Source organism: Oratosquilla oratoria, chromosome 44 (assembly GCF_046742065.1).
Source record: "Oratosquilla oratoria isolate Oo_2021 chromosome 44, ASM4674206v1, whole genome shotgun sequence".
Classification (NCBI taxonomy): Eukaryota; Metazoa; Arthropoda; class Malacostraca; order Stomatopoda; family Squillidae; genus Oratosquilla; species Oratosquilla oratoria.
In genome coordinates, this window is record NC_134820.1 from 11,732,695 (window position 1) to 11,747,199 (window position 14,505).

General features: G+C 40.7%; 1 protein-coding gene across 4 annotated transcripts in view; it reads left to right on the forward strand.

Annotated features, from left to right (window-relative positions):
* The window catches only part of Git (ARF GTPase-activating protein GIT1), a 68,892-nt gene that overhangs the window by 26,515 nt on the left and 27,872 nt on the right, over positions 1-14,505 (forward strand). For all 4 annotated transcript variants that reach the window (XM_076180589.1, XM_076180591.1, XM_076180592.1 and 1 more), the window contains 2 exons: positions 5,312-5,467; positions 7,937-7,993. In XM_076180589.1, coding sequence (XP_076036704.1) covers positions 5,312-5,467; positions 7,937-7,993 — 213 coding nt within the window. The remainder of the gene's footprint in view (positions 1-5,311; positions 5,468-7,936; positions 7,994-14,505) is intronic.

Consider the following 14,505-nt stretch of genomic DNA (forward strand, 5'->3'; position numbering starts at 1 on the left):
CAGCTCTTGCTATCAAACCCTACTGTGTTGTCTTTGACCTGAGTGGTGTGGGAGAGAACAGGGGTGACTCGTCATCCACAAGGTGCTAAGATGGGAGGGGTAATGAAAGGGTTTTGGGGAGGGTTGAGCTCTGGCTTAGCTTTCCCCCATATAAGGGAAAGAAGGACCTTGGGGTGACTCGTCATCCACAAGGTGCTCAGATGGGAGTGGCAATGAAAGGGTTTTGGGGTGGGTTGAGCTCTGACTTATAAAGGAAAGAAGGACCTCCAGTATGTATCTTCATATCTATGTAACAAGGGCCTCTTCCCACTCATGGGGGAGTTAATGCATAGAAGATAGTATAAACTGGTTTACAAAAAGCTGATTACATTGAGGGTATATGATATATAGTCAATAGTTGAAAGAATGAAAGGTGGTAAAGGACTTAGAACTGCCTAGTGTAGGCCTTATGGTCTCTTGTAGTCTCCTCCATTCTAATGTTCTTATGTCCTTTCCTCTCTACTAAATCTAGATTATTGGAAAGATTAATTTTAGAAAGACAGTACATATACAAGTTGTCAGAAACATTCCAGGACTGGTGTCCCAAAAGATTGATTTCAAATCCAAATTACAAACTACAAGTTTTCCTCTTCAAAGTAATCCCCCTGGAGTCTAATGCACTTGCATGCACTCTTGGAAGGATTCTTCCAGGGTCCTCTGCAGCTCCATTGTCACGGCTTTTTGACATCCATGCCTTTCAAATGGGTCCCCTTGAGTTTGGGGGAAGAGGAAAAAATCACACAGAGCCAGGTTGGGTGAGAAGGGAGGTTGATCCGGCACAGTGATGATGTTCTTGGCCAGTAACTGTCGGGTTCTCATGGCATTGTGAGCAGGCGCATTGTCATGGTGAAGCAGCTGTGAGTTGTCCTGCCACAACTCTCACCTCTTCTAACACACTGAATGAAGCAAATGCCACAGTATCTCTTTGTAAACATGCTGGTTGATCATCTGGCCCAGTGACAGGAACTCCAATGGATGATGCCCCTTAACATCAAGAATCCAATCAATATGACTTTGACTTTGAACTTCAACTATCTTGCTTTCTTCAACCTTAGCAACATCGAACTCTTCCGCTGAAGGCTCTGGTTTTTGGTCTCTGGGTCATACTCAAAGATCCATGACTCATCACCAGTGATGACTCCCTAGCAAGTCTGGTTTGGTTTCAAGATGCTCAAGGATGTCCTAACACACTTGCATGTGTTGTTCCTTCTGGTCATTGTTCAGCAGTTTCTGCACCATCTTTGCGCAAACTTTCCGCATGTCCAAATCTTCAGTGATAATCTTCCAGACATTGTCCTGATTCATGCCCAGCTCATTTGTGATCAGTCAGTCAGTCAGCTGACAATCGCTACACACCATCTGCCTGACATACTCAACGTTGACCTCAGTCCTGCTCGTTGAAGGCACTTCCACTCCTGGGGTCATCTTCCATGTCCTCACACCCCTCTTTAAACCTTTTGCATACATACATACATATACCAATGGCTATTTCCTCCTTACAAGAGAGATAGCCAAAAAACAAAAGCATAAAATCCACTCCCACCCATTCCATCCCCACATATTCCACTCCCATTCACCCCTCTCCCTCACTCTTATCTTGGCTCTTTCTGGATGACAGGTCATCCCTGCATCTTACCCACTGCCCTAGGTTAGAAGCAGTGTAGCAAGGCCACTTTATTAAATTGGCGACCCCCCCCCCCCTCCCCACTCTGTCTCTCTGTCTCCTCATGCAGAAAAAGAGAAGACAGGGAGAAATTCCTTCAAGCTGCATCAAAATATCATTTGCGCATACTCCCTCACCCCGCCACTCCCTTCCATGCATCACAGCATCATCCATACACAACCATTCTCCATTCACCCCTATCTTCTGTCTTCTCCCTTCCTCAACAGACATTCCCCTCCTTCCCAATGCCCCTTTTACCCCATCCATCCATCTCATCCTTGGTCACCCCCTCATGTTTACTCCTTCCACCTTTGCCTTCCACATCTCTTTTTACTAATCTTTCTTCACTCATTCTTTTCCATATGTCCAAACAATCCCAATACTCTTTCATCAACCCTGTCTCCCAATTTCCTTTCCTCTTGCACCACTCAAAAACACATAAGCATGACATCGCCTCATCCCTGTACACTTGCTGCAGCAATCCCAGTGCTTCTAATGGAGTTTTCCCCAACCAGACCAGAAACTTCAAGTTTGTTCATTGGTCTGTGCTCATTGCTTGATGACCTGAAACAAAGGATTTGTATATAAAAGCATGTGGGAAAAAGTTCAATGGCTGCAAAGAGCTGAGATCACAGTTATATACTCGAGGTGGATTACTTTGAAGGGGAAAACTCATTGTTTGGATTTGAAATAAATCTTTTGTGACACCAGACCTGGAAGTTCTCTGACACACCTCATACATGTCTTACCAAATCAACATAGATTCAGTGTAGGTGAGGCAGATAACAGGATGGGAAGAGATCTGTTAGATTGCATGGAACAGAGTAATGAGATGGTTTTAACATGAAAAGAATGAGGAAAAAGTACCAAAGACATTGTAGAATGCAGATATTAGAGTGAAGTGGAGAGGAAGAACAAGAATAAGATAAATAGATGGATGGGATGAAAGGGGCACATAAAATGTCAAGTAGCCAAATGGAATGTGATCTCTGTTCCTTGAGTTATTTTGAGTGCAGAGGGGTGTCACTTTATGAGAAAGCTAAAGGAATGTTCTCTATGCTCCTGTGCAGGAGGGGTGGCACTTTATGAGGAAGCAATGGGGTAAGGGTATGACAGAAAATTTTGAAAGTAATGAAAAGATGTTTTGGAAGGAAGTTAAGAGAGGAAGGGGAGGCAAATCAAGTAGAAAAGAAAAGGTAAAAAATGCAGATGGAGAGATGATAATGGAAGAGATAGCAGTAAAAGGAAGATGGGCAGGGTATTTTTTTTTAGGGAGTTGTTAAATGTGATGGAGGATAGATAGGAAAAGGCAGTTGCAATGGGAAGTGCTAAGAAAATGACAGTGATGAATGAGGAAAATGGAGGAGAAATAAGAAAAGATGAGGGTGAAAGCAGTTATTAAAATGATGAGAGCAGGTAAGGCACCTGGGTTAGGTGGGTATCATGTGTTGTGTCTATAAAAGGGAAATGCAGTGATGGTGGACTGGCTGGTGAGGTTGTTAATGTTTTTCTAAAAGAGGGTAGAGTGCTGGAGGACTGGAGAAGGGCCTGTATAGTCCCCTTTTCCCTTGGAAAAGGGGACAAGTATGAGTGTAGTGGTTTCAGAGGTATCAGTTTGTTGAGTTTAGTTGGGAAGGCTTATGGAAAGGTTTTGATTGAGAGGATTTGGAGAGGAACAGAGGGAGTAATTGGTGAAGAACAGTGTGGGTTTAGGATAGGGATTGCATGGATCAGACTTTTGTGGTACAATAGATATGTGAGAAAGTTTTAGGAAAAGGTAAGGATGTGTTTTTGATCTTTATAGATCTGGAAAAGGCTTATCACGGGGTAGACAGGAAGGCACTGTGGGAGGTATTGCAGATATATGGGATAGGAGGAAAGCTTTTAACAGCATTCAAGAGATTTTACAAGAGTGGTAGAGCCTGTGGATGTTCGCTGGCCAAGCAGGTTAGGGTGTCAGTACTTGCAACGGAGGTGGAGATGATGGCAATTCAAATCCTGCTCAGGGCAAGTTGAACTAATGGCATGGTTCATTAAATTTCACACTACAAAGTCCACTGTAAGGGGTACCATCATAGCCTCCCAATAGGGGAGGAGTTTGTCATGTTAAACTAAATCAGTAGAGCCCATGTTAGAATTAGAAATGGAGAGAGTGAGTGGATTGAGGTAAAGGTGGGATTTCACCAGGGATGTGTTATGTCACCTTGTCTGTTAGATTTATACATGGATGGGGTGGTGTGAAAGGTAAATGCAAGGGTAATGGGCTGGGGATTGGAGATGGTTAAAGAAAATGGAGAAAAGTGGGAAATAAACCAGTTATTGTTTGGTGACAACACTGCACTTGTATCATGATGAGAGGAGGAATTAAGGAAGTTAATGATGGAATTTGGGAAGATATGCAAAAAAAGGAAGTTGAAGATAAATGTTGGTAAAAGTAAGGTGATGAGATGTACAAGGGAAGAATATGGCAGCAAATTGGAGGTGAGTATTAAGGGAGACTGGAAGAAATGGATAGTTTTAGATACTTGGGTGTAAATGTGGCAGGTAATGGAGGTGGAGGTAGAATGTAGGTTGAAAGAAGCAAGTAAAATGCCTTGGGGGGGATTAAAAGTGTTATGAGAAATAGACATTTGGGAATGGATGCTAAGAGATTATATTTGGGGCATAGACGTGGAATATAAGAGAGGAAGAGATTAAATATTTTGAGTTGAAATGCCTGAGAAGTATGGTAGGGGTTACTAGGTAGGATAGAGTGAGAAATGAGGAGTTGAGCAAGGGTGGAAAGGGAGTTGGGAGATAGGGTTGATGAAAAAGTATTAGGATGGTTTGGACATGGAAAGAGTGGTAAAGGGAGTGAACATTAGAGGGCGACCAAGGATGAGATGGATGGATGGATGGGGTAAAAGGGGCATTGGAAAAGAGGGGAATGTCTGTTGAGGAAGGAAGGGAGAAGACAGAAGATAGGGGTGAGTGGAGAGTGGTTGTGCATGGATGATGCTGTGATACATAGAAGGGAGTGGGTGGGAGATGGCGGTATGGGAGTATGTGTGAATGATATTTTGAAGCAGCCCAAAGGGATTTCTCCCCATCTTCCCTTTTTCTGCATGAGGGGTAACCAAGGATGAGATGGATGGATGGGGGTAAAAGTGGCATTGGGAAAGAGGGGAATGTTTGTTGAGGAAGGGAGAAGACAGAAGATAGGGATGAGTGAAGAATGGTTGTGTATGGATGATGCTGTGATGCATGGAAGGGAGTGGGTGGGGGATTGGGAGTGGGGGAGTATGTGTGAATGATATTTTGAAGCAGCCGGAAGGGATTTCTTCCTGTCTTCTCTTTTTCTGCATGAGGGGACGGAGAGGGGGGTATTGTCACCGATTAAATGAAGTGGCCTTGCTGCATTGCTTCTGACCCAGGGCAGTGGGCAAGATGCAGAGATGACCAGTCATCCAAGAGGAGCCAAGATAAAAGGGAGAGAGGGGTGGTGAAAGGGAGTGGAGTATGTGGGGATGAAATGGGTGGGAGTGGATTTATGCCTTTGACTTTGGCAGTTTTCTTAAGTTTTTAGCTACATCCACTTGATTTTTCATAGTTATATGATTATTTTTACAGAACCAAGAGAAACAGGAGGGAGAAAAGTCTGATGCTGTTAGTCTGCAAGAGTACTTAGCTATGAAGACAAAACTCGAAACAAGTGAAGCACGTATCAAAGAACTTCAGGAGAACAATGACCACATGAGAGCAGAGTTGTCCAAACTGAGCAGTACAGTGAGTAGTGGCAGTCCACTGATTTATATGTGTGTGTGTGTGAGTGTATATGTGTGTGCGTGTGTGTGTATACATATATATATATATATATATATATATATATATATATCAGGGCCATACTCTTAGTGACAGGGAGGGCAACTGCCCCTCTTGGAATTTTTCCATTTTTTTAACTTCAACATTTTCTGGTAACTAACTCACCAATTTGGTGGAAGTTAAAATTTTGAAAAATTCCAGTGGCATAGTTGCCCTCCCTGCTTGCCAGAGGGTACTGCCCAGAAAGAAGAAGAAGAAGAAGAAGAAATACATATATATATATATATATATATATATATACATATATATACATATATATATATATATATATATATAATCACAGAGGGTAATATGATAAGTAGACAAGCAAGATTGAAAAATTATGTATTGCACTCACATACAGCTCTTTAACACATGAAAAGGGTTGTCAACCTACACATTACTTTTAGTTTATCTAACCTTTTAAACCAAGAGGAAAAGTGAGACTATTATATGGATATAGTGATAAATTGAACAGAGGTAATGAAAGTATAGGTAACACTTGCTATTTAAGGAGGCACTTTTTGTGGAATCAGTCATTTGTGGTTTCCTCCACTCTGCACACCACAGTTACTAGTTACCACCACTCCACTACCCTGCACAGGGTCAGACTTTTCTGCACCAGCCATACACTTGGAGTGTTCTCCATACTGCATAGTTATGCTGACACCATTTTACTATTTTTGCACTATTTCATTGTGCTGTTGCATTTAGTGGTTACAAGTGTAGTGCAGTGCTAATGCTTTTGTGAAAAGTATAGTTCAATGGCCTATTTGTGCTATATGTGATCGCTGTTTGTGATAAGTTTGTGCCACGTGTGTACCCAAGAATCGACTGCAAGAATAGGCCGTATGTGTGCCTTCTTCCCAAGTGTCGAGTGTATCCTTAAGCACACTAAGAAAGAGATGAGCCTTGAGGATGAGGTGAAGCTGCTAGATATGTATAGGGAAAGAATGAACTATGGAATTTTGGAAAAAGGTTTTAATGGAAACAAAAGTACAATGTGCAACATTAAGAAAAACAAGAGATAGGTTGTAGCATCTACTGCACCCATCTCTGCCAAGCAAGCAGGTGTTTTAAGTGAGACAGTGTCTTACCATAGATGTAGAATGTCTTGTTCATGTGGATATTGGACCAGAACAATTAAAGGATTTCTATTGACAATAACATAATCTGTGTAAAGGATGAGGATGTCACCAGCACAAACACTGTCCCAGTGACCTCCCCTCAAGATTTCCAAGCCAGGAAGGGCTGGTTTGACATGTTTAGAAGGCCCTTTTCTTTGGATAACCTCAAGATAACAAGGGAATCTATATCAGTTAATCATATAGCAGACAGATGTAAACAGAAAATTGCTATTTATGGCAGTTTCATTCCCTTAACCAAACCCATCAAGATAATGGGGGGGTTTCCTGAATTTAGTCACTCAATCTGTTGTCCCAGGTGTCTTACAGGAGATCCATGGCTCTGAGGTAATCAGCAACATTCACAGGATTGGTCCTAAAGTCATGCAAAGCATTGACAGCCTGAAGAAAAATTGTCACAACAGCTTTGGGAGTATCCATCAATCTCTATTCAAGTCCACATCAATGTAGAACACAAAATGAGTACAGTATAATGACAAAGTGGATTGGAACTGCTCCCAGCCATTTACACGAATGTGCAGTCTGTTCATGGATTGTTGCTCAAATTTTGTCTTGATATATAAATTTAATTTTCTTCAGAGAAACTGTATGGCATTCTATTTGTATAGCTAATCATTTGTATATGAGGATCTTCATCAAGGCTTTGAAGTCATGTCTGAATATTTTTTGGCACAAAGTTGCATTCATGGATGCATGTAAAGATGTATGAGGCAGAGACTTTGAATTAAAAGAGGCAGAGAGGAAAAGTATATATATATATATATATATATATATATATATATATATATATATATATATATATATATATATATATATATATATATATATATATTTTATATATTTCCCTCCAATTCTCTCTTTTCAGCTGAATTAAGTTTGAATTCACACTCTTGTTATAATTTGATGGGAAATATCATCATTTGATATTTTCCATAAAAGTATTGATGAACTATTTTATTGCATGATGATATTGATTATTAGTTAATAATTGTTTTGTTAGCATTTCAAGTTTTGCTACATTACATATAATTTAAATTTCAGCTTATCTTTAAATCAGATAGGAAGATACTGCTTTTTCTTTTTTGATTTGTTTAAATGTAGCATTGGGAAGAAGTTAAGTAAAATTCACTTGTATGCATGGCTGCTTTCATGGGTGTAGATTTATTTTATGGTGTTGCATTGCTGTATGTGTTATTTGTTTCTTTCATTGTAGTTTGTTGTGGCTCATAACAATTCTTGCCATTCCTAGGTCTCCCATCTGATTCGAGAAAGGTCTTTTCTCCAAGCTCCTTCTCCGCAGCCTAAAGTTAGTGTGACACATAGTTTCCATGTAATGTAGAGGTATAAGCATGGGTTGTTTCGGGCCAGCAACTTTGTTCTTATATATGAATTTAGTATTCAGCTATTTTGTAGAACTTGTAAAAGATTTTCACTTTATTTGTAATTTTGTTTTGTTCTGCACTGTATTGTGTAAAGGACAACTTGAGTATATCTTGCATAGCATGTAGTATGTTCTCCCCAAGGGTAAGTATTATTAGTCCTGTAGCTCATTTAGTTGTGTTTATGTTTGTGTAAATTTAGGTTCAGAATAGAAATATATTACAGATATATATACTATACATGGTTCAATATCGCAATGGTGCCATTCACAACTGCTAATTCTGCAATATGAGGCTGATTCTTGCCCAAAGCTAAAATAATTTCAACATTGTGAGCCAGCACTCCAACTCTCAAGGACAAGGTGGTTTTTTTTTTTTTTTTTTTCCACAGCATTACCCATAGATTGGGCATATATAATCTGTGAGCTCTCATATGGGAGGGTAATAACTGACAGTCATAAGTCTACACATGAACCAAAACCATGGTGAATCACATGTCAAGGGTCCTTTGCCCTCTAAAGGTAGGGGGAGGTCAAAGCACACACTTTGTGAATAATTAATTTGAAATTATTCTTGAAATAAGGTTTGAATATTAACACAAAGGGGTGTTGTGATTTTATATTCACCCTTTGTTTTATTCCTCAGTAAAAAAAAAAAAAAAAAAAAAGAGAGAGAGAATTTACTGTCTTTCCAAAACCTGTTTGTTGTCCCAACAAATGGGTATTTGGATGAGTGTAGTATTACATACAAAGTTTAAACCTAAGATTGGATATGTGTGTACTTACATATATATATATTTTCTTCTTCTTCTTCTTCTTCTTCTTCTTCTTCTAATTCTTCTTCTTCCTCTTCTTGTCAACCACAAGAATTAAATTCCACATAACAAAGTCCTCTGTAAGGGGCACTGTCCTAGCCTCCCAATAGCAGGGAGTTTGTGACATTAAACCAAATCACATTTATTTTCATACGAGGGAACAAGGAGTGAGGGTCACTGCTATGGAGGTATTATGTATTGTGTCTTGCTACATTACTTCTGACCCTTTGTCCACAAAGAGCTAAGATAAAAGGGAAATGATTGACAGACGGAGGCGGATGCATGCCTTGGCTGGCTACCTCCCTTGTAAGGGCAGAAGCCTGTAGATGGATTAGATAAGAGGGAGGGAAGGGGGTAGATGGGAGTGGAGTACATGGGGATGGAATGGGTGTGAGTGGTTTTATGCCTTTGTTTTTTGGCTACTTCCCTTGTAAGGGGGAAAAGGCCTTTGGAGTATGTATGTATGTATTAGTATGTTACAAAGATAGAGGTAGATGGAATGAACTTTAGGGGATGACCTAGAATAAGATGGATAGATGAAGTGAAAGAGGTGTTGAGCAAGAGGGGAAGGCCTGAGGGGACCGGCTGATCAAAAGATGAAAATCTTTATTAATTGGGTTATTGCACAGAAATTTATGCCAGGGGTTAGGGACACCATATACATCTTTCCTAACCCAAAAAAAAAATAATCTGCAACCCTTTCATGTTTTGCCCCCCCCCCCCCCACCTCCCTTTCCAAAAAAATTGATAATTTTGAAATGGCTACTCCTATAATAATTGCTCTACATAAATTAAATGAATATGGTGGGAGGACCTCATCCAGACCTTCAAACTAATAGAGAGAAATTTTAGTTAAAGTAATTAGTTTGTGGAATTTTAATTTTTATATTTTTTCCCACCCCGTCCCCCTTCAAATAGGGGGAAAAAAATTGGCAAAAATTAACCCTTTCAGATATTGAAAAAAGAAATGTTCTATTTCATCAATCAGGCAGATTTAGACATATTATGTGTGAATTTTCATTGAAATTGATTAAGATGTTATGGAGGAGTAGAAGTTTGAAGGTATAAAACTTAGGTTTTGAGATACGGGCCGTCAAAGTTTTCACTAACTTTGAACCCCTACATACTAATATAAATAAGGGATATCATGGCATTTCCTTATTTAGTTTTTTAGGCTTGAATGTTGATAATATTTAGAATAAAATTTATTCATATTCAGTCATATATGTTGATGTCCAGTCATATAATCTTCTGTCTTCTGGCTCCTGGTCCCCACCTGCATTTTAGGCAGGTTATTACATTAGGGTGTCATAGTTGCCAACACTACTCATTGTTGCCAGGTTTTCAGTTGAATGTTCCAGGAGCATATTCTTTTACACTTTTCTTTGTTTTTTTCACAGTTTTGGGTTTCTTCTTCCTCAGACTCATCAACTGTCTTTGATCTTCCTGCATCTGCAGAAACATTCAATATTTCCTTTCGTATATTTATACGTCGAGATTTCTGTGCTGTGTCACCTTCTTCAGAAACAGCTGGAGTGGTGGAGAAGGTTGGAGAAGTGGAGGAGGGAGAAACGGGACACGTGGTAGAGGAGGGATATCCGGGACGGGAGATTGTGCTTGTGGATCAATGCACATTTGTCTTCTGCTTGCTTACTTCGTAATTCTTGCCTCTTCCTAGCTTCCTGAACGTGTTCGGTTTGCTTGCGAGGACGTGGCATCTCAAAAATAGTATAACAGCTTGTCAAATGACAAAAGGATGAGTGATGGTGGCTTGCAGTGGAGCGTATCACTCAATCCCCGTCTATTGTTTATCGCTTGCTGAGGCATCTACCCATGCTGGGGTCTATATATAACCTCTGGTACAGAGACAGAGTTGCCAGAAGTCACTAGCAATAGCACTCAGTCATTACAAATTATTGTTATTTATTGCAATAATATATATATTGTAGTGACCAATACGTATCATAGGGCCGAGTTGGGGGGAGGAGGGGGTTTATTTGCCATAACTACGAAAATAAGGCGAATTTTGATGAAATACTCCGCATACAGACTGTCGATTGCCATACGCAGATGTAGAAATTTTTTCCCAGTTTTTCATTTTTTTCCCAATTTTCATCGATTCTTGACCAGCAAGTCCCCTTAAATTAAGCAAGGAAGTGAGAAGGTAGGAAATAGGAGTGAGTGGAAAATGGCTGTGTAGATGATATTGTGATGCAAGGAAGGGATAGGGGAGGCGGGTTAGGGAGTAGTTATGTATGAATGATATTTTAACATATCCCAAAGGGATTTCTCCCCATCCTCCCTTTTTCTGCATGAGGGGACAGAGAGGGAGGTTGCCAATTAAGTGAAGCAGCTTTGCTATGGATGTACTGTGTCTTGCTGTATTGCTTCAGACCCAGGGCAGTGGGTGAGATACAAGGATGACCTATCATCCATGAGGAGCTAAGATTAGATGAAGGAAAGGGTGGTGGATGGGAGTAAAATGGGTGGGAGTGGGTATGTGCCTTTTGACTTGGCTACCTTCCTGGTAAGGGGAAAAAGCCCTTGATATATAGATAGATCATTTTTATTGTTATTAAAATGATGAAAGCAGGTAAGGCACCTGGGTTAGATGGGTGTCATGCGGAGTGTCCAAAAAAGGGAGGTACAGTGATGGTGGACTGGCTGGTGAGGTTGTTTAATGTTTGTCTAAAAGAGGGTAGAATGCCAGAGGACTGGAGAAGTGCCCATATAGTTACACTTTACAAGGGAAAAGGGTACAAGTGTGTTGCAAAAAATGCCTGTAGATTGAGTATTATTGATTCATTCTATATTAGCATGCACACACACATGCATGCATGCATTAGCTACACAACATCAGCAAGCTTCAGTAAACCAACCATTGTCTGACCCGCAGTCACTTTGGCATGACCTCAGATTCCAACCATCAGAGCCACCAGCATCACAACCAGGGAGTTAGCCATACAACTTAAGACAAGTTATCAATTACATCAACAGGATAATGTTTCTGTATATATGTGTGTATATCAATAAATTGTATTGGGTGCTCACACTCAGTTCTATACTGTACATAAATTCAGTCATAAGGAAAATAGGTTTATGTAATTATAACTGTGTTTTCTCTCTCTCTCTCTCTCTCTCTCTCTCTCTCTCTCTCTCTCTCTCTCTCTCTCTCTCTCTCTCTCCCCTGCATGAGGGGATGGAGAGGTGGGTTGCAAATTAAATGAAGAAGAGTAGTAGGCAAGATGCAGGGATGACCCATCATCCAGGAGGAGTCAAGAAAAGAGGGAGGGGTGGTAAATGGGAGTAGAGTATGTGGGGATGAAATGGGTGGGAATGGATTTATGACCTTGACTTTGGCTACCTCCCCTGTAAGGTGGAAAATAAAACATGGTATATGTGTGTATGAAGGGAAAAGACAAGGGATAGGGGTGAGTGAAGGATGGTTGTTTATGGATGATATTTGACACAGCCTGAAGGGAATTCTCCCTGTTTTCTCTATTTTCTGGACAAGGGGAGGGGAGGGGGGTCGTCATGTAAGTGAAGTGGCCCTACTGTGGATGTGCTGTCTCTTGCTGCATTGCCTCTGAACCAGGCACTGGGCAGGAGACAGAGATGACTCAGCATCCACAAGGAGCTAAGATAAGAGGGAAACAAGGGTGGTAGGTGGAGACTTGGCTATCTTCTTTATAAGAGAGAAGAAACCTTTTGGTGTAGAAGTTGTTATTATATATAGATGGTGTAGTGTTGGAGGTAAATGTGAGGGTAATGGGCAGGGGACTGGAGATGGTTCAGGAAAATGTAGAAAAGTGTGAGGTAAGCCAGTTGGTGTTTGCTGACAACACTGTGCTAGTAGCAGGGACAGAAGAGGGATTAGAGGTGGTTTACACGGTCTAGCGGTTTGTCGAACGCGGTTCGACAGACACATGTTTAAAGTGATGTGTAAACGGGGTATTTGGTTGTCGAACACGTTGGTTAAACCCCAAATACCCCGTTCACACATCACTTTAAACACGTGTCTGTCGAACCACGTTCAACAAACCATTAGACCGTGTAAACCCCCTCTTAACCACTTCGGTACAATGACGCCTATGTAGGCATCATGAGGCCTGAGTGGGTACATGAGGATGCCGGCATCGGCATCTTGATTTTACATATTTTTTTTGTAGGTGTACATGAGTTACCCCCAGATTCAGTGAACTGGTTTGATCACATTTTTTGTGTTTATTATTACTCAGAGTAAAAGAGAATGAGTAATAAAGCAGTGACTATATTTTATAATGCAAGAAGTGTGATGAATCGTACACATGGCAGCCGTTGCTGCACGTAAGAATTTGACTTGTACTGAAGTGGTTAAGGGAGTTAGTGATGGAGTGTGGGAGGGTATAGTATAGGAGTAAGTTGAAGGTAAATATGGGTAAAAGTAAGGTGATGAGATGTACAAAGGGAGAGGATGGCAGCAAGCTGGGAGTAAGTCTCAAAGGAGAGAGGCTGGAAGAAGTAGATAGCTTTAGGTATTTGTGGTCACATGTAGCAGGAAAGGGAGGAGTATAGATAAAAGTAAATTGTAGAAGACTGAGAGAAGCAAGTAAATGCCTTGGAAGATTAAAAAGTGTCATGAAAATTAGGAATTTGGGAATGGATGCAAAGAGGAGACTATATGAAGGGGTGAATGTGTTGACAACACTGCATGGTACAGAGACCTACAATTTAAGAGAGGCAGAGAGGAAAAGTTTGAACATGTTTAAGATGAAATGTCTGAAATGTATAGTAGGGGTTACAAGATTGGATAGAGTGAGAAACAAGGTGAGGAGGAGAATGGGGTTGGAAAAGGAGATGGCAAATAAGGGCTGATGAAAGAGTATTGTGATGATTTGAATAAATGGAAAGAATGAGTGAAATAAGATTAGTTAAAGAGGTGTGGGAGGTGTCCCTGCATCTTGCCCACTGCCCTGGGTCAGGAGCAATGCAGCAAGACACAGCACATCCACAGTAAGGCTGCTTCATATAATCATAGACCCACCCACCCAGTCATCTCATGCAGAAAAAGAGAAGATGGGGTAGAAGTCCCATTGGGCTGCATTAGAAATATTCGCACATACTACCCCCCCCATTTAATGTTCACTCCTTCCACCGCTGCCTTCCACACTTATTTTACTAATCTTTCTGTGCTCGTTCTTTCCTTGAGTCCAAATCATCCCAATACTTTTTCATCAACCCAATCTCCCAACCCCTTTTCCACCCCAGCTCTCTTCTCCAACTCATTTTCTCACTCTATCCAGCCCAGTAATCCCTACCATACTTCTTGGGCATTTCATGTCAAACACACTAAAGCTCTTCCTCTCTTAGATTCCATGTTTCTGCCCCATACAGTGCTCTCAGCACAGTCACCCCAAATACAATCTCCTTTTAGCATCTTTTCCCAAATGTCTATTTCTCATTACACTTTTTACTCCTTTAAGGCATTTACTTGTTTTTATCAGTCTACATTCTACCTCCACCTCCACTCCTCCCTTTCCCACCACATTTGCCCCAAAGTATCTAAAGCTATCCACTTCCTCCAGTCTCTCTCCATTAATACACACTTCCAATTTACTGCCATCCTCTCTCCTTGTACATCACATG